General features: G+C 41.7%; 1 protein-coding gene across 1 annotated transcript; it reads left to right on the top strand.

Annotated features, from left to right (window-relative positions):
* Positions 1–167: 167 nt before the first annotated feature.
* Positions 168–20,735, top strand: armc1 (armadillo repeat containing 1). The gene is made up of 7 exons (XM_069191534.1): positions 168–651; positions 2,622–2,828; positions 7,678–7,769; positions 12,895–13,084; positions 14,026–14,142; positions 14,280–14,354; positions 17,838–20,735. Exons 2-7 carry the CDS (start codon positions 2,667–2,669, stop codon positions 18,027–18,029), a joined length of 828 nt encoding a protein of 275 aa, XP_069047635.1. The 5' UTR covers positions 168–651; positions 2,622–2,666; the 3' UTR covers positions 18,030–20,735.
* The last annotated feature ends 2,865 nt before the right edge of the window (positions 20,736–23,600 follow it).

Raw genomic sequence — 23,600 nt, 5'->3', positions numbered from 1 at the left:
TACGGGCTTCCACACTCAACCAATAGGTGGCTTGACCGCTGCCAGCGATAAGACGTGATGGGGAGAGACCGGAAGTGCCCGCCTTCTGAAATATATCGTGATGCAATTGGCTGCCGCTCTGTACAACCAATCGGAGGGAGGCACAGAAAAGGCCGTTCCTTTATTTATTCCCAGTTTTTAAACTGCATTAACCTGGGCTTTGTTGTACTAAACGGGGTTATAATAGGCCGTTTAGTACACTTTTTAAAATGACGTAATTGTATTTCACCAACGCAACTTTAACGATTAAATTGTATCATAAAACAAAGACCCTATGCATCCCAGCGTTCAGACACTGGGGGGAAAAAAATGTTATAATGACCTTTCCACTCTAAGAAGGCTTCGCCTGAATGGCGGCTGAACCGGGCGAGTCGTACTGAGTTATCCAATCACAGGCCGCGAAACAAGAATGTGGTTATTTGTGACCTGAATGTGGAGGAAAAAAAACACAGAATGAGGATTTGACTGGACTTTTTACATTGGGGGGCTACTTCTGTGTTTACTGGAAGCCAAGCGACGTTTAAAACGCGGGCAGCTGGACACATCTGTTTCAACTCCCCGGAGAGCCAGGGCTGTCGCGGATCGCAGTGCCCAGCCGGAGAGGGATCCTCGGTAAGGACAGCAGGGTGTGTTTATCCCCCCCAGAAGGTGACATGGTGGAGCCGGAGTGCAACACAATGAACGAGAGCGCAGGAGCTGGCCTGGCCTTGGCCTCTGTCATGCATCTGTCAGTTACAGCAGTGTGTGCAAAAAAATCCCAAAACAGTTTCCGACCAGCCCAGGAGCGGCCCTAGCTTTTATTTATGATCATATGTATATTTTTTGGGCCTCACATTAAAGCGGTCTGTGTTTGTTGTTTCACAGTTAACGGTGATTTGCTGTTACTGTCATGCCGTTCACCTTGCTGGGTGACACGAAAACTTTTTTGTGTGTGTGTGTGTTCCCTCGGCTACGATTTGGGGCTTTACGTATTTTTTTAACGCCAGTCGTTCATAAAGTAATTTAAATTTACCTTCGTTAACGATTGCCCGAGCCATTATATATAGTTTGAATATAACTATAATAATGGAAGTAATTTTTTTCGTCGGCTGTAGCTTGTAGCCTGTCGAGGCTCAATGTCCCGCAGTGTTAATTTGGGTTTTAACCTGGTGGTGACTTGACCACCTCAGTGTCTTTCACGGGTGGGCTGCTGTCCTGAAGAAGACATACTGTAAACTGTTTGTCCTGGAGGTAATATGAGGGATGTGAGGTCAAAAGCATAACGACTTTTTAAGTGAAGACATTTTCCTTAATGTATGAGGAAATACCAGTCCTGTTAACTCAAAGTGTTTAAAAGAACTGCGGACACAGTTCAGTAAAATATGAAGGGGCAAATAAAGAAATCAGTTGAGGTAACCAGCATTTACACGTGAAGCTGTGGGATTTAAACAAAATTAACACTACAACTTTAGACAAAAGAGCTGACAGAAGAGCAAGGTAAAAACTAACATATGTCTTCCATCTGTGAATAATCAGACCATTTGGCATTATAAAAATTGGAAATTGAAAGTGCTCAGTCATATTTTAGAAGACATCAGATTTGCCAAAAGACTATTTTTGCGGTGTGTGGGGTATTCTGTTTGTGGTCACATATGAGAGTAACTGATTGAATGGATGCCACTCAATCTGAAATATGGATTACTGGAATCCGGACATCCACATTTTTGTCTGGTGACCTGTTTAAAACGGTCTGCAGTTTTAAAACGCGTGAACTGAAAGAATACGTGTTGAAACCCTTCATCTGGACACTGTTAATTCATCGTTAATTACTAGGCTAGATAAGTGACGTATAAACCCAGATATTGCTAAGTATAGTTTAATAAACAATATCAAATCTTTCTGGGTCTGAACAGTTTTTACCATGTTCTTGTTCTCAAGTGACCAATTAGAGCCTGAGATGATCATAAGTAATAAAGTTTTAAGGAGGACTCCCACCAAAAGAGTGAATATTTAGGTTAACAAAGATTCATCCTTACTGGGAAAAGTTTCAGAGGTAGGACAAATAGAGATGATCGGAGTGTGAGAAATCATACTCATTATAAACGTCCTTTTGCTACAATCTAACAGGAAGCTACAATCTGCCTCTCCATTGAGTATCTTTTTGGATATCTTAAATTTCCTGTGCTTCAGCTCTGGACAAGCAAAGCCCCTAGGCGTCAGAGGTTCTGTAACAGTAGAGGACATCAGCCTGTGTTCAAGGTTTGTGTGCAGATGTTCAGTGTGTTGACCATGTTGAAGCGCGTCTGATGAGAACTCTGTAAGAAAGTGCACACGTGCCAGACTCCGTCACCATGTGAAGTATTTCTCTGGGTCAGCCAGCTCCTCAGAAACCTTTCAGATCTTCAGCGTTGTAGACGGGCCTGAGCTGTCCTCCTTCGGGATGGGAGAGGATGGCAGGCTGTCGGATATTTCGAGAGAATTGACACCCTGCGAACGTCGGCATTAACACGAGGAGGCCCGTGGCTTCGCTTCTCCTCCTGCGATGTAAAAACGAACCCCATTTCCCTCGTCGCTGTCTCAAGTCCGCATTTTTGTCCCCGCAGAGCAAGCCGCCTGATTTGATGTGCATGTCACAGTAAGTGGCTGCCATGAGCTTGGAGCCCGACGCCCTGGCTGTAGTGAACCAGCTGAGAGAGCTTGCAGCTGATCCCCTCAACAGGAGAGCTATTGTCCAGGATCAAGGGTGCTTGCCGGGCCTCATACTCTTTCTGGATCATCCTAACCCTCAGGTTGTCTACTCGGCGCTTCTGGTAAGGCCTAGAAACGTCGCACTGCTTAAGCAGGGTTACACTTTGTCACCTTATGTGTCTGTTGAAGAGAGGGCCTGTTCTCTTTTATCTTTACATTTTGAATCTTTGGAAGCATCCTGGACTGTTTCATTGTGCTGGCCTGCTGAAAGTTAGTTCTGTACTCTGTGTCTCTAGGGCTTTGCATTTAAATGTTTTGATCACGCTCATTTTCATGAGTGGAATTAAAATGTCTCCGTGGAGCACAGCCGCCGATGGGTTAGTCGCAGGGGTCAGACAGCAGAAACTCTCGATGAGAGAACCATCAAGGCAATGTTAACTCCCTTTTGAGAAATACTGTGAGAATGTTTCTTTCAGTTTACTTGTGGAAATGAATGGCTGTCTGTGTTAAACTACTGTCACTCATGTTTCAAAAACATACTGTATAGATCCTGTTCATATCCTCACTCAGGAATCAATTTGATGTGTCTATCTTTCTAAAACAACCTGTGCTTTCCCTTTTTGCTTAGCCTTAGCTTTTTTGCCTTTACTTTTTTACTTGTTTTTCTACAATACACAAATGTACTTCTGAGTTTGATTTGCATATCTTTCCCTACAAACCTCTTTCCTCACTTTGCTCTCAGTGTTTTGGTTATTTGTCCATTTTGTTTGGCTGTTTTCAATGTTTAATTGTTGCTTTAATTCTTAAACTTGTGGATCAGTTGATTTAAGTGGTGAATTTAAGCAATCCAGTTTTTCATTATTTTTTCCATCCTGCTAATTTCCTAGTGACTCTAGACTCCTACATGTTTTATTTGACCAATTTATAAAAAAGGTTCCAAACAAAATGTGCAAAAATCATTTTACTAGTGTGGGGCTCATGGAGTTAGAAAGGTAAAATCTCTGAGATGTAGTAATTAGCTGCTTTATGAATTCTCATACAGTGTAAACTAGAACTATGCTCTGGTTATTTGCACAGAAACTTTGTAAACATTAAGAAAGTAGTGTTCTTCCGTTTGTTCTCTTTTTATTTTTTTGTATTACGATGATGCCTGCTTTTGATTGTCTGAGGATTCCTTCACTTTTTCGCAAAGCTTAGGTAAGCAGACACTTGTTCGGCATGTAACAGCCTCTCTCTGATAATGTGACAGTTTTACTTAGAGTTTGACACTTTTCTCTCAGCATCCACAGTCATAAAGCCGAATATTCCTGTCATGGGTTGCAGGAACCCAAAGCCTGTTGTGGAAGCCAGCCCATCATGACCACACACTCTCGCACGCGCAGTTTAGGGATTTTCACATTCCAGCATATCTGGAATGTGGAAGAAGGCCGAAGCACTCAGAGAAAACAGATGGCAAACTTGGTAACATAAGAACAGCTAGAGTTGAGCGGAAACCCTTTAGTCTAGCCTGTTTGGTGGCTAATATCAGCTAAATAATCCGGGGATCTTGGCCTCTGGCTATTTCTTGAAAGAAGCCAGGGTTAGCAACTTCAGCAATGTGGGTAGTTTGTACCAGACCCCCTCATCCCTTTGGATAAAGAAGTGCCTTGTCTTCTCAGTTTGAAATGCACTTCCACATAGCGGTTTGTGTTTCACTGTTCTTCAGGAAGAAGCCCTCTGGTTTTTCTTTGTCAAGGCCTCTGAGGATTCAGAAGGCTGAAAAAGGACTATAGAGTTTTAGTTCCTTCATCTTGTTACTGTAGGACCATCCCTTTAGCTCCAGATTGTATCTAGTTGCTCTTCTTTGGACTGATCCCAGAGCAGCAATATCTTTTTCATAATCTGGAGATCAAAACTGTCCACAATATTCTAAACGAGGTCTTACTAGTGTATTGTACAATTCCAACAAAACATCCCCTATTAAATTCTGTGGTTTTAACTATAGATTTTATTTATTCTTTATATTTTGTTAGTATTTTCATAGTATTTTATTTGTCATTTTAATTTATTCTCCACATTGTCTAGAAGAGGGACTTCTAATACTGTACCACACCTGCTAGATTTTGGTCCAACCACACTCTTTTACACGTGAAACTTAATTGACTTAGTAATTGCATTAGTTCAAACTCTTTTGCTGTTTTTAGCTTTTAAAATTTTATAAGGTTTTGTTTTATCTCGTTTATTTTGTAAGTAAAACGAAATCCCAGAATTTTGAGGCGAAAAACATTTGCAAGTATTCCAATCAAGCAGCTTGGTAGATCAAGATCAGCTGGAATAAAAACAAGGATCAGGACTAGAAACTTCTGGTCTACAAGAAACTTTGGATTTGTCAACATACTGTAATATATTTTATAATCTAAAAAATGAGCCCTTTTTAGCTCTTTTCCCATTTTATATTAGTTTGTTTTTGATACCTGGTTGCAAAACCCTGCTCTTTTCTACATTAAACATCAGCCAAGTGTTTGTACAGTCTTAAATTTCATATAAATATTTATTATTTAATTTGCTTCTACGTTGTTTGCTCGTGTTATGTTGGTATTATCTGCAAGTTTGACTAGTTTACTGACTATCCCAGAATCTAGATCACTGATACAAATTAGGAAGTACAGTGGTCCTTATAGAGATCCCTGTGGTACACCACTAATTCCATCATCCCTAATCTTTCCCTTCTCGTTTCTGCTTATTAACTAATTCTCAGTCCAATCTAAGTAGAACATACGTGTCCTATGTATGTGCATTACTTTTGATGTTTGTTTGAAAAACTGTAACATGTTTGTTAGTCAAGACTTACTGTCCATTTTCTAAATACGTGTTGAGTATGCCCTAGTATCTGATTGGCATTTGCCTTTCTGTTGTGTGTAATAGCTGGACATATTTACGGTCCAAACACCGTACCAAACAGAAGGTAACAGGTGTTACATGTCTTTCTGATGTAAATTTTTGCTTTCTGTATTTGTGGAAGACTGACTCATTCGGCTTGTTTTGCCTATTGGTTCACAAAAACACATTTTTAGCACCTAAGAAAATTAAATGTGCACTTTCTGATGGCAGGCATTTGTAACTTCTGTTACATATTGCTGGAGAGTACTGTTCTTTTTTTCTATAATTTGAAATGATAGAAATAAAGTTTTAAATAAGCAAATCAGTATTTATGTTACAAATAAAGAAATTGCCTGCTAGTTAGTACAAATGAAATGATGAAAAGACATTGTTACCTCGTTAGCACCTGAATTTGCTTCCGTTTCTTTATGCTGCATCATTCAAGGTTGAAAGTGTGAAGACTTTAAGTTAATTGTGAAGAATAATTCACATTCTCACTCTTATGATTAATTACGCAAATATTCAAAGGGAAAAATATTTGTCCCGGCTTTTGGCAGAGCACTACTTTTGCATGTTCCCAGATCATTACAAAATGTTCTCCACAGGCATGGAAAGGTAAACAAAAGACACATGATCCAAAAAAAACAGGCTAATGCCAGCGAATACACAGGCTCTGTAGGATGAAAGTCAGCTGGGCTCTGGGTGGAGGAGCAAACATTGTGTAGGAGGTGGAACAGGAATGATGCACAGTACTGTTAATTTTACCGATTGTCCATAGGACATCTTCAACATCGCTTTGCTTCTATTTCTAGTGTTGTGTGTTACATTTTCTCATTTTTGACAATTGAGCTGGACAAAGAGCAAAGTTCATTTTGTTTTGCATAAAATGCTGAAATACCAAATCACAAAATATTGTTTTGTAGTGTCATAGCAGGTTTCTGCTTCCAAGATACTAAACAAGAAGCACCGTTTAAAAGTAATGGATTGGATCTGCAGTTGTTTTTTATTGCGTTATGTTGAGTTCTCGGAAGCTGGTTATGTCCTGCCTCAGGTTGAAATGTGAGGCAGAAATACTGGTTATCTTCCAGCAGCTGAAGCTGATCGTTATCCACACCCGAGGCACTCGTGTGGGTGCCATGCAGCAGCCTTTACGCCCCACAACTCAGCAGATAGGTTGGGGAAGTGAGAAATTGGTCTTGTCAAAGCAGCACCTCTTACATCGCAGTGTCCCCGGTTATTGTATGGGGGCATTGGCTTTTTGGAGTTCTGCTGCACAGGAGAGAGTGCCACCTACTGGTCTACCTACACTCTACACCACTTCCAGGAGCTGCCTGGATTTTCCTGCAGGACTCCCATCCTGACCATTTCGTTGGCTTCAGAGATGTGTTGGAGCCAGGTTAGAATGCTGCTGTCTAGCTTAGTGCTGAGTCAGACAGTGCTAATTACACTCTACCTTATTCAGTTCAACTCAATTTATTTTTATATAGCACCTTTCACAACAAGGTTGCCCAAGGCGCTTAACAATTCAATTAACCATGTTGTGAATAAAGACCAGAAGATAACAGAGGAGAGGAACCAAAAACTCCTTAGTAAGGAGAAAACAAACCTCTAGGGGTTCAGGGTCAGCTGGCTGCCCAACCCCTTTGGGCATGCTAACATTATACAATTAAACAAAAGGAAATAAATGAATGACCATACTGCCCAGTGATTAGACAGTGTATATTTGTTCCTACTCCTCCAATACCTTGTTGTATTTCTTTATTTTTCTTTTGCCATATTTTAATACATTAGACCAACAAGTGTGACTCCAGGCCTGTTTTCTTCACCGTTAAGATGTTTTTCAAACAGTAGTTTGGAACAATCCAGCAATACAGATGAATCAATGCAGAGTTAAAGATTATTTTATTTTTTGATGCATCTTCTGGGTGAGCACTTTTAACTGTGGCTATCAAATGACTTGCATGATCTGTTGATGATGACTTTTTGAGTTTTGTAATTAAGCCTTGTGTGCTCACCTCTCATATTATGCTTTTTCTGCATACAGAGCAGTGAGGTATGGAGATCTGAACCCCGTGCTGTGAGTGTTGACACATGCATCTTTGTCCTTCACAGGCTGTGCGTTACCTAGCAGAATGCCGTGCCAACAGGGAGAAAATGAAAGGCGAGCTGGGGATGATGCTGAGTTTGCAAAATGTCATGCAAAAGTAAGTCATTTCTGCAGGACTCAATTCAGATGTCACTTCCCAAAGAGAGGAATTCCGAAAAAACCTTCAGTGTCTTTTAACAGACTGTTGTTTTGCAGATTTGAAAAATCTTAATATAGTATCTTTTATGTCTGGCCATCTTGGGGCGCTTTACAAATAAATGTTAACCATAAATGTGAATGAATTGCATTGTTATAGTGCATTACATCCCAAAGGAGTTTACATATAGCATGGAAACCCCCCACCAACTGAAGGGCAGCTCTGTAGGGTAGTGACAATTTACTTTACTAGTTGAATTAGTTGAAGGCGGATTTTTCATTGTTGATTAAGTTTTATCAGTTGTTTTAATTGAATCTGCTTCAACTTTTAACACCGATCTGCTGGTTTGGGAATCTGAATCTGCGGAGAACAAACTGGAAAATACAATCAAACGATGTTAGCAAGTCATTGGTGCTATCCCACATCTTGCTAGTTACGAGTCTTGCATAAAGCATATTCCTTTCTAGAGAACCCTTCACTTGTTTTGTGTAATGAATTACAGTATTCCCCTCAGAACAGATTCCCAATCTAAAAACAAACAGCTTTAAGTCTTCATTCATGCCTGCAGCCTTAACCTTGTATTTTTTCTTATGCACGTATATGTGTGGTGCTTTGTGTTTTTCTCTCTTGCCTGCTGCTGTAAAACCAATTGCCCCTTGGGGATAATAAAGACCCTCTGTACTCTGCTATTCCACTCTGTCTACTAGCGGGGAACTTCACATACTGTGGGCCAGACAGTGTAAGCTCAGAGTGGAGTCTAGGTAAAACACTGGGTTAAACGCCCCTGCTCTTGCGAGTGTCAGGAGAGGTTTACTGATGCTGTAGTCAGAACCTCTGTTTCAAGTCTCATTAAAAGGACAGCATCTCCTGTATCCTTACTGGGGCATTAGCTTGGGGACTGTCTGGTCCAGAGAGAGGGGTGTCAGTTACTGGTTCCCTTCCACATCTCCCATCCCTGTGCTGACCAGGCCCAGTCTGGCTTCCTTCCTGAGGTCTGAAGCGATCAGCGCTGTTCTCATTACAAACACATGAACACTCAAAACCATTAGATTGAAAGTTATAGTAGTAGTTATTTGCCTAGGTGCTTGTTCGGTTGCAATTTCCCAGGCTTTGCTGAAATGGTTATTGGTTCAAAATGCTAGAATAAATGTTTTTACATTTGCTTTCTGCAGTTTTAGCTTACTTCCTAAAGCTGCAGCGAGGGACTAAATTGTTTAGGAATAATTATTTTTCTATGTTAAAAAATATTCATTTCAACATGGCTTCTCCTATCCATGGCTGAAATAAGGACGTTCTTTCCATTTGTCTGTTTTATTTTTGCTGTTCACTGCAGGGCTTTTCAGGTGGCTACAGTTTCTGTACATGTCTTTATCTCTTTATTGAATCATTCTCTCGAACATGTGTTCACCTCAATTCCAAGATCACACAGAGCAAATTGTAGCAGCAAAGGCAGGTCATATTCAAGTGTCTCAAATGTATTATTTTTTTCTAAATAGCAGATTGCATGAGCGTGCCACACTCACAAAGAAGCCCATGATGTTTGGCAGCTTGTGACATATGAATACAGCCTCATCCGTGTTCTCTACTACAGAACTGAATTTAATAGATTTCCAGCACATACTGGTAATGTTGCTTCTTCTCTGCCTGACTGTAATCAATTCCTTTTGACAGGGTTTGGTATCAAAATAGCAGCAATCTGTATTAGGCACTATACCCGTCAGTTGATCTGTAATCGATTATTGGTTGGTCGTTGTAGTTTGTCTGAATTGCAATTGCAGAAGGGTTTCTTCTTGTATGAGGTTGCTGCTAATCTTTATGCTTGCAGACAGCCCTGCCAGAAGTTGGCAATCCATTGTATGAATTTTTCTTTCTTCAGGCATCCGTGTGACCAGCCCAGTCACTGACCAGTCACTTCATGTAGGATCACGCTTGTCAGGGATTGCCCCGAAGTTTGAGAGGCTCCATCAGCTTATTATTTCAAGGCTTAACTTTGGTGAAGGTCATTTATTGCTGGGGTCTATATCGAGTCTGAGCAAAGATAATTGAGTAACATCTGCTATGCAGCTGTGCTGTGTGCTCATGGTATTGTTAGATTTACAACCTCAAGCTTTCACACACCAACTGCTGTCCATTTCAGTTTTATTTAATTCGCCGTAATCCCCTTTGCCAGTCCACGCAGATTCTCGCTCTGTGCTTTTTTGCAGATGGGGCAGTAAACTTAATTATCGCACAACATTGCGTTAGTGAAGTTTTTTAACACATATCTTGTACTGTGTCCTAACAAAGCCTGGAAATGTATGCACATAAAGAATCTAGCTTAAAGCAGAAAACATGATTAGCCCCGAATGTGTAGATGAGGCAAACAGTTAAAATATGCTAGTAAGCACACGTCCAGTCCTATTACTGTTGACTTCGTGACACATCTGCCATCTACAGCCTGTGGGTGCTTTGTTGCATCCTTACAAATGTAATGTGTAATAGAAGGTTGACAGTGTGAGTTAATGTTTTTGCAGTGAAAATGCCTCATTCTTTCAGTTCTTAAAAGTAAAATAGTGTAGGTGTCAAGTAGGTAGCTGCGTCAGCATGTGTAGGCTGCAGAAGAAAAGGTAAAGGTTTATATATAGCTGGGCATTTTCTGCAAGAGATGCAGTAAATAAGGTTACTGGAAATACATGATGTCATCTGGGTGATCTGGCGTTGTCCAGAGGGGCCTTGAATATGCCTGGTAATGGATATATATACTTGCAGGTGATACAGCGAGCTCTGTTGCAGGGGAAAGTGCCTGGTGGGGATGATTGCTGAGTGCAGTCAAGGGAGCTGTGGACAAGAAGGTTACACAGATTTGGTGGTTGGCCAAATGAGATGATGGTGCAGTCAGAAAAGAGGGTAGCGGTGGAGGGATCATCCTGTAAGCCGGGGAAGTTGTCATTAACGGTCCTGAGGATGAAAATAGAAAGCGTGTTGGGGTGGTTGGGAAGCACCGATGGAATGTGGTTGTTCCAGGAGTTCCTGATTGAGTTCATGATCCCAGGGCTGTTTTTGGCTCGGGTGAGGGCCCTGTCAATAACATGGGTGTGGTATCCTCTGTTAATGGAAAAAAAGAGTGCATTTTGAGGACGGGGTCCATGTCTTCATTGCAAAGTACAGGTTGGAGCCTGAGGAACTGTGCAGAAGGTAGAGAGTTCTGGAGATAGCTGTGTGAATCCGTGGGTTTGTAGTAGAGAGTCGTGGATGGTTAATAGATAGGTTTATGTCCAGAAACGGAAGAGTAGTGGAAGATATATTAAGTATACTGTATACTTGAGGGATGGGTGGAAGATGGTGAAATGATGCAGGAAATGCTCTAGCTGGTCGTTAGAGCATGAGGCAGCCATCGATGAATTGCCTGTAGAGGTCAGTGACAAGACTGATTTAGGAAGCTAAGAAGCATTCTTCTACCCGGTTGACAAAAATATTAGCATAACTGGGTCCCATCCTGGTACCCATGTATATAATATATAATATAATGTTTCTTTATTAGCCCTATACAATTTCTTGCATTAGGAATTCGTCTTTTCGCATACCCCAGCTTTTCTCCATGGAGACACAGACACACAGACAGGGAGAGAAGCTTGGGGCCAGAGCGCAGGGTCAGCATTGTACAGCGCCCCTGGAGCAGTTAGGGTTAAGGGCCTTGCTCAGGGGCCCAACGGAGTAGGATTCCTCTGCCGGCTGCAGGATTTGAACCGGCAACCTTCCAGCCACAGCCACAGAGCCACCTTTCACCGCTCTGCTCCGCTCCATGGCAACTCCCCTGACCTGCTGAGGTGTAAACCTTTACTTGTTCCAATGTAGAGTATTTTAATTCATTGTAATTCATTGTTTTAATGCAATAGTTGTCCTTTTAAAAGATTCACCACATTGTCTAGAAGGTGAAAGGCTTCAGCATAGGCACTCGTGACAATTTGGTGGCTGTCAGAGTCTGTTTTTAAAGCAGAACGCACCAGGGAGCAGTCCCTTGCAGTGCTATGTTTCTTACACTTGGCAGAACGTTCTGTATATTAAGGTGCAGGCTAAACGTGGGAACCTCAGGTTCAGGTGGAATGTTATGTGCTAGAAGAACAGTGACAACCTTCTCCTGCTGCTTTTTTTTACCACAGATTTCCTAACCTTTCTGTTCATGTTGAAGGCATGGAGGGTTCTAGTTCCAGTTTGTCTTAAATATTTACTTCAGGACAGAACTTTCCAGCTCATAACCTTAGATTTGCCAATTCAGGCCTTTTTACTCAGCTGAAGACAGAATGGGAGACAGTGTTCTCAAGTGCAGTATCATGTCTGTGAAACTCCCTGTCCAAACGCATTTGAGACTGTTTTCAAAGTTTTTAATGTGTAATAGCGTCTCACTCTTTAGTTTCACCCAGTCAGTTTGCTGCACTTCTTTCTTTTAGCATGTTTTGCTTCTGTTTTGTGCTGTGTGTACTATTGTATGGCGCTTTGACTTTCCTGAAAAGCATCCTTAAATTTGGATTGTAGCCGTTGATTATTATGACTGTTAATGCTCCACTTTGAATCATTCTGTGTATGTTACTTCCAAAACATGAACATTTTATTCCTGCGAAGAAGAACGCAATGTGTGCTGCACCCCTAAACTTTTTCGATTTTTGCTCTTTTCCTATTCTGCTGTTTGATTGAATCAAAGGGTATTTAAAAATGTCTTTATTCCTGCCTTACTCTGTCATTTAAAATGAGATGCAGGTTTTCTATTTGTTGTACAACATGTCGTTAATTTATGCTCTTGTAATTTGCATGTTTTAACATGTCTCAAGGATATACATACCACTTCTTAACTGAGGATGCTACTCGTTTGCTCTCGATGGCAGTCAGCAATAGGCAAATTACTGGAGTATTGGAGGCAACGCATGTTGCACATGTAATTTTATTTTATTTAGGAGTTTAATTCTCTAGTTGGGAGCAGACCTAAAACACCCCCCACTCCATTTACATTCATTCTTAAGGGATACGAGTTCTTATGTGTTGTGGATTGATGCAGCCTGTATACGTTAGTCTCCTTTGTGCACAAACCTGTGCCGTGTTTGTCTACTTCTAGGACAACGACGCCGGGAGAGACCAAGCTGCTTGCTTCCGAGATCTATGAGATCCTGCAGTCTTCCAGCAGCGCGGAGGCAGACCAGGCTGAAGGGGCCACCTCCTGCAGGCGCAAAGCCCAGTTTTTCCTGGGAACTACAAACAAGCGTGCCAAAACAGTCGTTTTACACATAGATGGGCTTGATGATGCTGTGAGTGACTATAGTCTTATAAACCAAATCCAGATGTTATTTTAGATAAGCCTCTGGTGCCCTGTAGTAGTTGTAATGACCTCTGTTGAACATGTACCTGTAGATCATAATCCAGGATTTCCGATAGTTAGTCAGTAAAATACAACGGTAAAAGCTCCAATGCGTTTCAGAGCTGGGAACAAACAGTTCAAATTAAAGGGGAACTGCAGTCCCAATTTCTCAACCCGTGGTTGTTTAATCTTGGTAGCAAAAATAAAGTCTTTGACGGTATAGAAACATTTGACACATTTTGAATTACCCACAAAATTGTGAACTTTTTTAAAGTACTGTATGATGGCCATTGTTGTTGTAAGCTACTGGTCTCGCCACAGGCAAGAGCAGGGGTTCAAGTGAATTGTGATGTGATGCAGCCCTTCCTGCTCGCTAGTCCCTGTAATTACTAATGTAATGAGATATGTGAACGAATAAGTACAGCAGACATTTCACCACAGAAATGTTCCAATGTGATCAGGATGCAGAGTTAACAGGTGTCTTGAAGTCGAGGGCAATTTTTCTATTGGATTAAAAGAGATGTGTTTGCAAACCTGCTTGTTTACAATGTAATAGGGCCACTTCACCACACTGGATGTTTTGTTGCCTCATTGTGAATCAGAGAATATGGCTCTGGGCATAGCTGGAAATTTCATGTTCTGTGGTTTAAAATGCACTCATCAGCACAGATGCCTGTTAACCGTGAAAAATAAGAACAGTGGTGCAGTTCCCCTTTAATAATATCGTCAAGTCAGTGAGAGGTTTGACTCTAGCTGAGGGCTCGGGCTGAACTGGAGCAAAAACCAACAGGAGTGTGGGTCACCTGGACCACGACTGGAAACCACTGATTTAATGCTTCTCTTCTGACCCGTTTTTAAATTAGTGCTGTTTTCCACTATGTTGCACCCCAGAGCCGGCGAAGCCTGTGTGAGGAGGCGCTGCTGAAGATTCGGGGTGTCATTAGCTTCACTTTCCAGATGGCGGTGAAGAGGTGCATAGTGCGAATCCGGTCGGACTTGAAGGCGGAGGTGAGTCCCATCCGGCAGCGAATACGCCTGCTGTTTGCCACTAGTTCTGACATGTTCGCAGGGCTTTATTTAATTTCATGGATTACCTAAAAGCTCTGTTTTTTTTTACTAATGTGTTTTCTTTGTGTGTGTTTTAGGCACTGGGCTCTGCAATCGCTTCTACCAAAGTCATGAAAGCTCAACAAGTTGTGAAAAGTGAAGAGGGAGATGAGGTGAATGTGTGTTGAATGTATAATCGCTACAAGCAGGCAAAATTTTCTTTTTAAAGCTCGAAGTCTGGGGAGGGGTTTGCATTTTCAAGCTTTTTTTTATGTTTTAAAGGGGAACTGCAGTCTGAGTTTCTCAGACCGGTTACTCAATTTCAGTAACAAAGTAAATTCATCGACAGTATAGAAAAATTTGGAATTTAGGCACAGAATCGTGTACTTTGTGAAAATACTACATGGTCACCGTTGTTGTTGCAAACCACTGGACTTGCCACGGGCCAGAGAGTTTGCTCAAATTGCGACGTGATGCTGCCCTTCCTGCTCACTAGTCACTGTAATGACTACTGTGATGCGATGTACGAGCGAATAAGTACAGGTTGTGCAGCAGACATTTCATCTCGGATATGTTCCAATGTGATCTGCATGCAGACTTGACAAGTAAGTTGTATTTGTCAGCAAAACCGTCTCAAAGACGAGAGCAATATTTCTACTGGATTAAAAGAGATGTGCTCACAAACCTGCTTGTTCACAATGTAATAGAGCCGCAACACCTCACCGGAAGTTTGGTTGTCTCCTTCTGAATTGCAGAACATGGCGCTGCACATACTTGGAAATGCTGATTCTAGCTATAATGTAATTGCCATTTGCCTTTAATAAGGATAAGGAAGAATAAGAATAATCTTTTATTTATAAAGTGCCTTTACAAACCCGGTGACACAGTACATATTGATAAAAAGTACAATAGAGGGGAAAATAGAATATAAGGCAATCAGGTATAGTACCTGGTAAAAAGATGGATTTTGTCAAAGAATTTGAAGGCACAGCCACCAAGAGATTTAGTCCAGGGTACAGGGAGTAAAGGACTCTACAGAATGGAGCTTATGGAAGGCAGTATAGAACAAGAAGGAGTCAGAAATGTATGATGGAGTCAGATTTATTTAAAGCTTTAAAAGTCAATAAGATCTTATTGAATATGTGACTTTATTGGCACCCAATGTAGAAATGAAAAACTAGGAGTGATAATCTGTCAAGGTCTGGTGTGTGTTTGAGATCTAGCTACAGAGTTTTGGACACATTGCCACTTACTGATAAGAGTGTTAGGGAACCCACAGAGTAAAGAGTTGTGGAAATCAAGCCAGCTGTCTCTTAGAGAAGTTAGGATCGCATTTCACTACAACTCAACAAAGACTGATAAAGGGTTTGGAAAGCAAGAAATTTGATGTCTCTTAAAAAAGGAGCTTTGATTAACTTTGAGGAGCTGTTTTGGATGACCATAAGGCCTTGATGTACTTTTACCTCTTGAAATTTTTGTTTTTAAACTCGTTGTGCGTGGAATTTTAAAAAGCAGATGAAGTCGACCACGTTTATACACACAAACCCACCGATCTGTTTTACTGCTGTTCTTGGCTGTAGGTGCTGAAAGAGTGTCATGCAGGTGGACATGCAGACCCTGCAGAGCTTGGCTTGGCCTGTGGCATTTGCAGTGCGAATAGTCGTTTCCCCCGCTGCCCTCTGCTGTGTTCAGTTACCTGCTCTGCCCAGGCCTGCAGGAGAATCTTCCAGAAAAACTGCCCCCCCCCCTTGCGTCGCGGCCCGCTCTCAAAATACCCCAGGTCTCATGGCCGGCCGTTCAGCCCCGTCATGAGATAAAAGCCGTTCCAGACGTTATTAAAGCTCCGATTTTTTTCTTTCTGGAATTGTAAGGACTTTTGGCACCTGGAGGACGACAACAATTGCCACCCCACAGCTGTTCCCAGCAAACATGCAGCTCCTCTCCCCGGCTACCGTTCAAATTAAAATGTTCACAGGCTTATAGAAATTGTTTCTGGGTATGCCACGCACAATAAGAAAATATCTGCCGTAAACAGAAATGGCTTTCTTCTCCGTGGCTGATACGCAGGAATTAAGGTTGACTTTTTTCAAAGAGAAGTTTTCTCCTAGAGATTTCTAGATGCCTGAAATTTCATGGGTAGACGTGGCACTTTAACAGCTGTTCCAGGAACATGAAAGGGCTGGAGTTTATTCATCTTCGCCTACAGTAAATTTGCCGATTTTGTTTGCTATAAAGTAAAAATTGGCCAAAGGCCATAGTGGAGGGTTTTAATGTGCATTGTGTTTTTTTTATGTACTTGCAAATGTTGCAGATTAATTCGATTAAGTTCCTTGATACCAGCAGTTCAGTGTTTTTTGACATAAGATTACAGTGACGGCTAGGGCCTGGTTGAGGAATCATGTCTCGAGTGTGTACTACTGTATATGTACTGTAAGCAGTACTCTGTGTACTGTGCTGTGTACTGTATGTCCAGCACTATTTACGGAGGACATTGTGTGCACTGCTGTGTCATTAATTTAATCATATCACCCACAAGAGCTAAGAGGCATTAGATGTCAACGATGACGAAACAGTCTATGACCCTGTCTACAGAACTCAATCTAATCTTGAGAACCGCACTCAGAAGAGTTACATCCAGTTTAACACTGTACTGAAGAACGCCTTTCTCCTTAGTCAGGCTTCCTGCATCAACACACATTCAAACAGTTAGGTTACAGTTCCCAGAAGTCCATTGGATAGTATGGGTACTACCCTGTCACACACTCATGTCTGTAAAAACACAGTGATGGGCACTCTCTGTAGGCAGCTGCCTGTGCAGACAGCCTGTCGGACGCTCTCTGTATGCAGCTGCCTGTGCAGACAGCCTGTCGGACGCTCTCTGTATGCAGCTGCCTGTGCAGACAGCCTGTCGGACGCTCTGTAGATGCAGCTGCCTGTGCAGACAGCCTGTCGGACGCTCTGTAGATGCAGCTGCCTGTGCAGACAGCCTGGCTGATGCTCTCTGTAAGCAGCTGTCTGTGCAGACAGCCTGGCTGATGCTCTCTGTATGCAGCTGCCTGTGCAGACAGCCTGGCTGATGCTCTGTAGATGCAGCTGCCTGTGCAGACAGCCTGGCTGATGCTCTCTGTAAGCAGCTGCTTGTGCAGAGAGCCTGGCTGATGCTCTGTAGATGCAGCTGTCTGTGCAGACAGCCTGGCTGATGCTCTCTGTAAGCAGCTGCCTGTGCAGACAGCCTGGCTGATGCTCTGTAGATGCAGCTGCCTGTGCAGACAGCCTGTCAGACGCTCTCTGTAGGCAGCTGCCTGTGCAGACAGCCTGGCTGATGCTCTCTGTAAGCAGCTGCTTGTGCAGAGAGCCTGGCTGATGCTCTGTAGATTCAGCTGTCTGTGCAGAGAGCCTGGCTGATGCTCTGTAGATGCAGCTGCCTGTGAGACAGCCTGGCTGATGCTCTGTAGATGCAGCTGCCTGTGAGACAGCCTGGCTGATGCTCTGTAGATGCAGCTGCCTGTGAGACAGCCTGGCTGATGCTCTGTAGATGCAGCTGGCTGTGTAGACACCCCAGCGGACTCTCTGTAGATGTTTTGGTAGACTTTGTTTTCTCTGTTGTTGAAAGAGCTGCCCTTTTCTTTCCCCATTTGCCTTCCCTGATTTTCCAGGTGATGATCCCATTCCAGGAGGATGCCCCAGTGGAGGTGGAGCAGAACACGGAGCTTCCCGAATACCTGCCGGAAGAAGAGAGCCCCTCCCAGGAGCAGGACAAGGCCGTGTCCCGCGTGGGCTCCAAGCAGGACGGCAGCGGGTGGCTGAACACTGCCGCGAACTTTCTATCCCGCTCCTTCTACTGGTGACCCGGGGGCCGGCGGGGGTGGGGGGGGCCACGAGAACAACTGTACATATGGGGTGGGGGGGGAGGGGAGGGGAGGCTGGGTCCCTGCAGGGTGGAGGACTGCCAAGTGCAATTCGCAATAATCTCACTGCAAAATCAAGAGAACAGGTTGTGCACAAACATATGCTGCATTTTTTTTTTACTATAAACGATTGAAGCCATCAGAATATAATGACTTAACTCTGAGTTGGCCTTTTCTGCCGTGTTTCCTTTTTTGTTTTCTTTTTTTTGGGGGGGTCTGTCAAAACCAGTCTTTTTTTTTTTTTTTTTTTTGCTCTTTGGTTATTAACGGGTCCACCTTTTTAAAGCCAAATGTCTTGTGCAATGAAGCTTTACCACACAGATTTTGGTGGAGTCTAGAACCTTTATGTAGGGATCCGTGTTCCCCTTAGAACAAGCTCTTTTAGCATACAGGAGATTAACGTGCATGAATTCAGGAGGTTTGTTTTTGGGCTTGAAACTGTCATATTCCTTTAGTTTGGTTGTTTTTTAGATTGATAATTTCCTTAAGTTCTGCTGAGTTTTGTCAAATGTGCACTAATTCTAATATGTTCCTTTCAGGCTGCCTTTTTGTTTTGTTTACACCGGTTTGTATTATTCTTTTGTGCCTGTGTTTGCTGTTTTAAACACTATTTATGTTTTCCCCTAACAGTCTTTTCCTTTACAAAAAAGGTTTAATAAGGCAGGCAGCATCCACCTTCTCAGTAAAAATAGCCGCTTAAAATACTCTGGCTGGCCATGATGCTGCCAATGGTTATCTTAAATTAAATTGGTTTTTGTTCTTTTAAAAATGCATTCAAAAGTGAAAATAAAGAGAATTCCTATTTCAGTACGTTAATGCCTCATTTCAAATATATCACTGTCAATCAACAATAAACAAACCTGCATAGCAATATAGGGAACTCCAAAGCCTTTCAAATAATTCAGTTTCCTGGCTGGGATTCAAGCTTGTATATACTGACTACCCTAAAACCAGATGCTTATACAGTTCTTCACTGCACACATCAAGTATCGGACTGTAACTTTCTGTTCTGAATTTAGCCCCAACAGACCAGGTAGCTGGTTTCTGTGTATCCATTAAAGAGTAGAAGGGGCTTCTGTCTGGAAAAAGGACTAAATATAATCAACATCTAAAATAAAATGTTTTGAAGTGATAGCGTTAAAGTTCAAGCCGTGTTTTTTCTTTTACAACATATGGTATTTAGGCTTATACCAGACAAAAAAACTGTCAAAAACCGTACATTTTTGTTTTCAAAACTGAATTTTTAACCTACACATCCTGTTCAGTTTTCTGTGTAAACACAAAGTCACTCAGTAGCTTGCCAAATGTGTTTTTGTACTAGTGCTCTCTTCAGCACACTTAATATAAGCATCTGCACAGTTCAAAAGCCGCATTAGTTCAGATTTTTGAAGCCAGCAGTGTCCTTAAAATGGTGTAAATTAAGTGATATTTTCATGCAACTTTTGTGAGGCATACAGGAGCTTTTTTATTTATATTTCTGAAAATAAGGTTTGTGCTTAAAGAAGCTACTGCAGAATCCAAAATTGCTTTCAATCTAATTGTACTCAGTTCGCATAAAAACATTATTATCTGCTGCCAGGCAGTAACAGACCTGTGTAAAAGCAGTATTTCTTATTATCATTATCTCACCAAGACGTTACAGATCTTTGCAAAAGGTTGTGCTGAGGGGCTCTGAACAGGTAGTACAACAGCAAAATCCCACTGACAGCTTTGGGATCTAATCGGTGAAAAGCTTGAATTTAAGGAACATACTTGTCCATAAAAAATGACTTTTTAAAAAAAAAGTGGTATGTTAAAAATGGAGATGCAGGATCAACAGTTTTCAATATTGTTTTAGAATGCTGTTTTGCTCTTCTGAAAGAAAAAAGTTTTTTTTTTCCCCATCTGCCTTGTGTAAACAAGCTTACAGTTCTCTGCAGTCAGATTGAAAAGCAGTTCTTTTATATCTTATTTTAATGAATGGCTTTATTAGCTTGTCAAAACTCCTCTCCTGGCCTAGTAATGCTTTAGAGGAGCTTAACACCAGGTGTAAGTATAACTCAGCAAATAAGCCCATTTCCAAAAGCATTACAAAAAGATTACACAATAGGTTATTGAAGTGAAATAGCACTGTGGTAAACTTTCGACAACAGTCACTCTAGTTACTTGAAGTATTCAGATGTGCAGGTTGCTATGATACAATTAAGACGTGATTTTGTTTTTTTGCATGCTACCTATCACAGACAATGCAATTTTCTGCTGACTTTTTAAAAGGCTACATTATTAAACTTAAAGAATGTAAAATATCTGCCTATTTATGTCAACAATACTGCACTGAATATCAAATACTTTGAAAAGGGTAACCCAAGCTCTTTGTGCAAAAATTCACATTTGCAGCTGTTACTTAACACCGTTGTGTATTTTGGTATAATATTATGCTGTTTGTGCTTTGCAGCATGTTCTTATTTTTGTTCAGATGTCATTAAATACCAATCACATTGGTTTTACAGAAAACTGAAAAGTGTCTCAAGTTATCACTGTTATAGCTTCACAATTACAAAGTGTATGTGCTGTTTTATGTCGAGTGTTAATGATCTCAAAGAAATCAAGTTTTCCATTTGTAACTGATGCAGAGAACATGAGTTAATAAAATTAAAATTAAAGATGCATGTTTCACTATGGTTCATTACTGTGCTGTTGTTTCTTAAAATGCTATTGCTTTGAAGTGCAAGATGCATACATTTCTTTTAAAAGTGCACAGAGAGCCTTGATCTTCCTTTATGACCTGAAAGATTCACAGACCGTAAGTGTGTCCACATATTTTTTTCAAAAGTAAATGTAAACATTTTTTTACCTTATTTTGTTACTTTAAGTGACATTTAAGCATGCTTGCTTCCTATGGTATCTAAAATCAGCTTCAGAGTAGTTCACTGTCTTAAGCTTTTATTTGTTGTCATTCACATTTTTTTTTATCAAATATGTTTGACGTCCCTGTCCTTCGAGTGCACAATAACACTGTGACAATTTTTAGAAGATATAAAGTGAAAACATTACAAAACATTGATATGACATTGTGGTTTTAAGAACATTTAAAAACAAGAGGCAGTCATCTGGCCCATCTAGCTGTGGTAGCCACTCTAGGAGCTAATTAATCAATTGCATCACCCAGGTGGGGCTGCACATTGGTGGTGGCGGAGGGGAGTCCCCAGTACCTGTAAAGTGCTCCGAGTGGAGTGTCCAGAAAAGTGCTGTATAGTGCAAGGAATTATCTCACCATGCCATTCCTTGAACAACATAGCTGAATATTTTGTTCCATACTCCCACAACCCCTTAGATAAATAAGTGCCTCCTGTTCCACAAACCAAATCTACAAAAAAAAAACCCTGACAAAAATCTGGCTATAAACTCGGAAGAATGATTGCTCACTAGACTGAATGAAGAATAAAGATATTCGTTTATAAATCGGCAAAATAATACATTTTCTATAAAGCAAGGAATAAAGTACATGCAGGCTGAAAGACTCAAGCATTTTGTAAAATCTAAATTGTTTCTGCTTCCACTGCCCTTCCCGGTTCTTCTCCTGAGAGTCTGTTACACAAACCCCAATGCTTCAGAGATGAGCTTGGTTACCATTAGACAGTTTGTTCCTTTTCCTATTAAATTAGAAATACAGTCAAGAAGCATGCAGTGCATTGGAAGTCACTGGACAGATCATTGAAATGGCTTTGTGAGAAAAGCTTGGGCTTCTCAAATGTTTTCAAGTACATTTTAAATGCTGTGTTTGGCATTAACATGCCGATGCAGTCTGCTACAAACAAGCTCAGAATTTATAAGGCATCTCCCTTTTTCTGTTGCAAGAGCTTGTAACGGACATTAGGTCTGGCACCGATTTGTCTCCCTCAGCGTTTACCAAAACAGAGAAAATGAGTGGCCTTTCAGGTGCTCCGTGCCTTCAGACGCGGTGCATGCAGTTCTTGTTTCAGTCCTGTGAAGTGTGCACAGCCCTGGACTTTGATAAAATCAGGCAGGGTGGCTACCCTCCTGCTAATGAGAGTAATAGCCCCAGCCCCCAGGGCACTGTGGAAGAAATCCAACAAAAACATGACGTGTGTGCCATTTCATCCAAGGCTTTTCCAGTTGACCAGGGCCCCAGTGTTGACAGGCCTTGCCTGTTGGGGGAACCTGGAGCTCCACCAGTCCTGGCCTTTCGCATCAGGAGCCACACAGCCGGTCTAGTGACACAGGCATCTGCTTCGGGGAACCAGGGGGCAGCACAGGGCGAGCGCAGACTGCACTGCTGCGGAGTTCAGAGCGCCGAGGACGGCATCTGCACAAAACCAGAAAGTGTGGAAATCTGTTTTCCCGTGCGGAGTGGCAGCACACCTCCTGGTTACTGCTTGGCGCCTGGGGAATGAGCGAAGCAGGCAAATCCCAGACAGAGGCATCGTGTTGCCTCAGGACCGAGAGATCAGTGTAGGTTGCAGTTAGAATCTGCCAGGGATCGTTGTTGGGGCTAAGCCTTGACAGTTAGGGGCAGGGATGAACTGCTTTTCTATCTTCCCATGGAGCTCTTGAGAAATTCAACATGTACTGGAAGCACAGGTGCTGCATATTTGACTCAAGAACAGAATCCAATCAAAAGAGGTAGATGTGGTCAATGCATGAGCGACACAGATTTCAAGTCCAGTACAATTTATAAACTAATCTATGTTTTAGCATGCAAAGCACAGAACTCTGGACATGAAGAAGGCTCCACGGCCGAAACGTTGTGTTCTCTTTCTTCTTTCACCTGAACTACTAAGGCAAAAGCTAGTTTTGCTCATCCCTGGGATCCCACTTTGAGAACAATGCAAAGTTCATGTCGTATACAAGCTGACCAGCAGATGTCACTGTTTAATGCTTCTCAGTCGTGCTGACTTGCTTCTTCTGTAGTGTTGCTTTTCAAGTCTTAACTGTACATCCGAATATATTTATTTATCTGTAGCATCAAGTGATTTGAATTAAGCAATTACTTAATACATTGATTTTAATACACTAAGACACGAACCCCAGCCAGTATACAACCCGTTTCTCATGAGGGTGTCTGAAACCATTCTGATCACTCAGAATTGTAGACTGTTTAGAAGGATTTCAGTTTTCAAGCTTTTTTTTTTGCAATCAAAGGGGCGAGAAAACAGTTTATTCTCATATTTTATCAAGTGTCTTTCTTTACAAGTACATTCCTTCTGTAAAGATTTTTTTTTTTGCTTTTTTGCTCAGATGTATAATACAGATGGACTAATAGGCCCATCTGTGCTTGACTGTGATTAAGCTTTGTGTTTAGGATTGTGTTTTTGTTTACATTCTCATGGCCTCGGTGCTTCTTCAATCCTTCCGTTTCTTGCATATCAAACCTCCAAAACATTTCTCATTTCATCACAATAACTTAAGCTTCAATTTTCAACTTTGTGGGTCACCTCCAGGCCTCAGGTTGTCTTCTACAGTCCAAAGACATGCCATTAGGTTCATTCACTTTTGTAAACTGGCCCTAGT

This window comes from Lepisosteus oculatus, chromosome 6, assembly GCF_040954835.1.
Source record: "Lepisosteus oculatus isolate fLepOcu1 chromosome 6, fLepOcu1.hap2, whole genome shotgun sequence".
NCBI classification, from domain to species: domain Eukaryota; kingdom Metazoa; phylum Chordata; class Actinopteri; order Semionotiformes; family Lepisosteidae; genus Lepisosteus; species Lepisosteus oculatus.
This window is presented reverse-complemented; position numbering and strand designations above follow the sequence as displayed.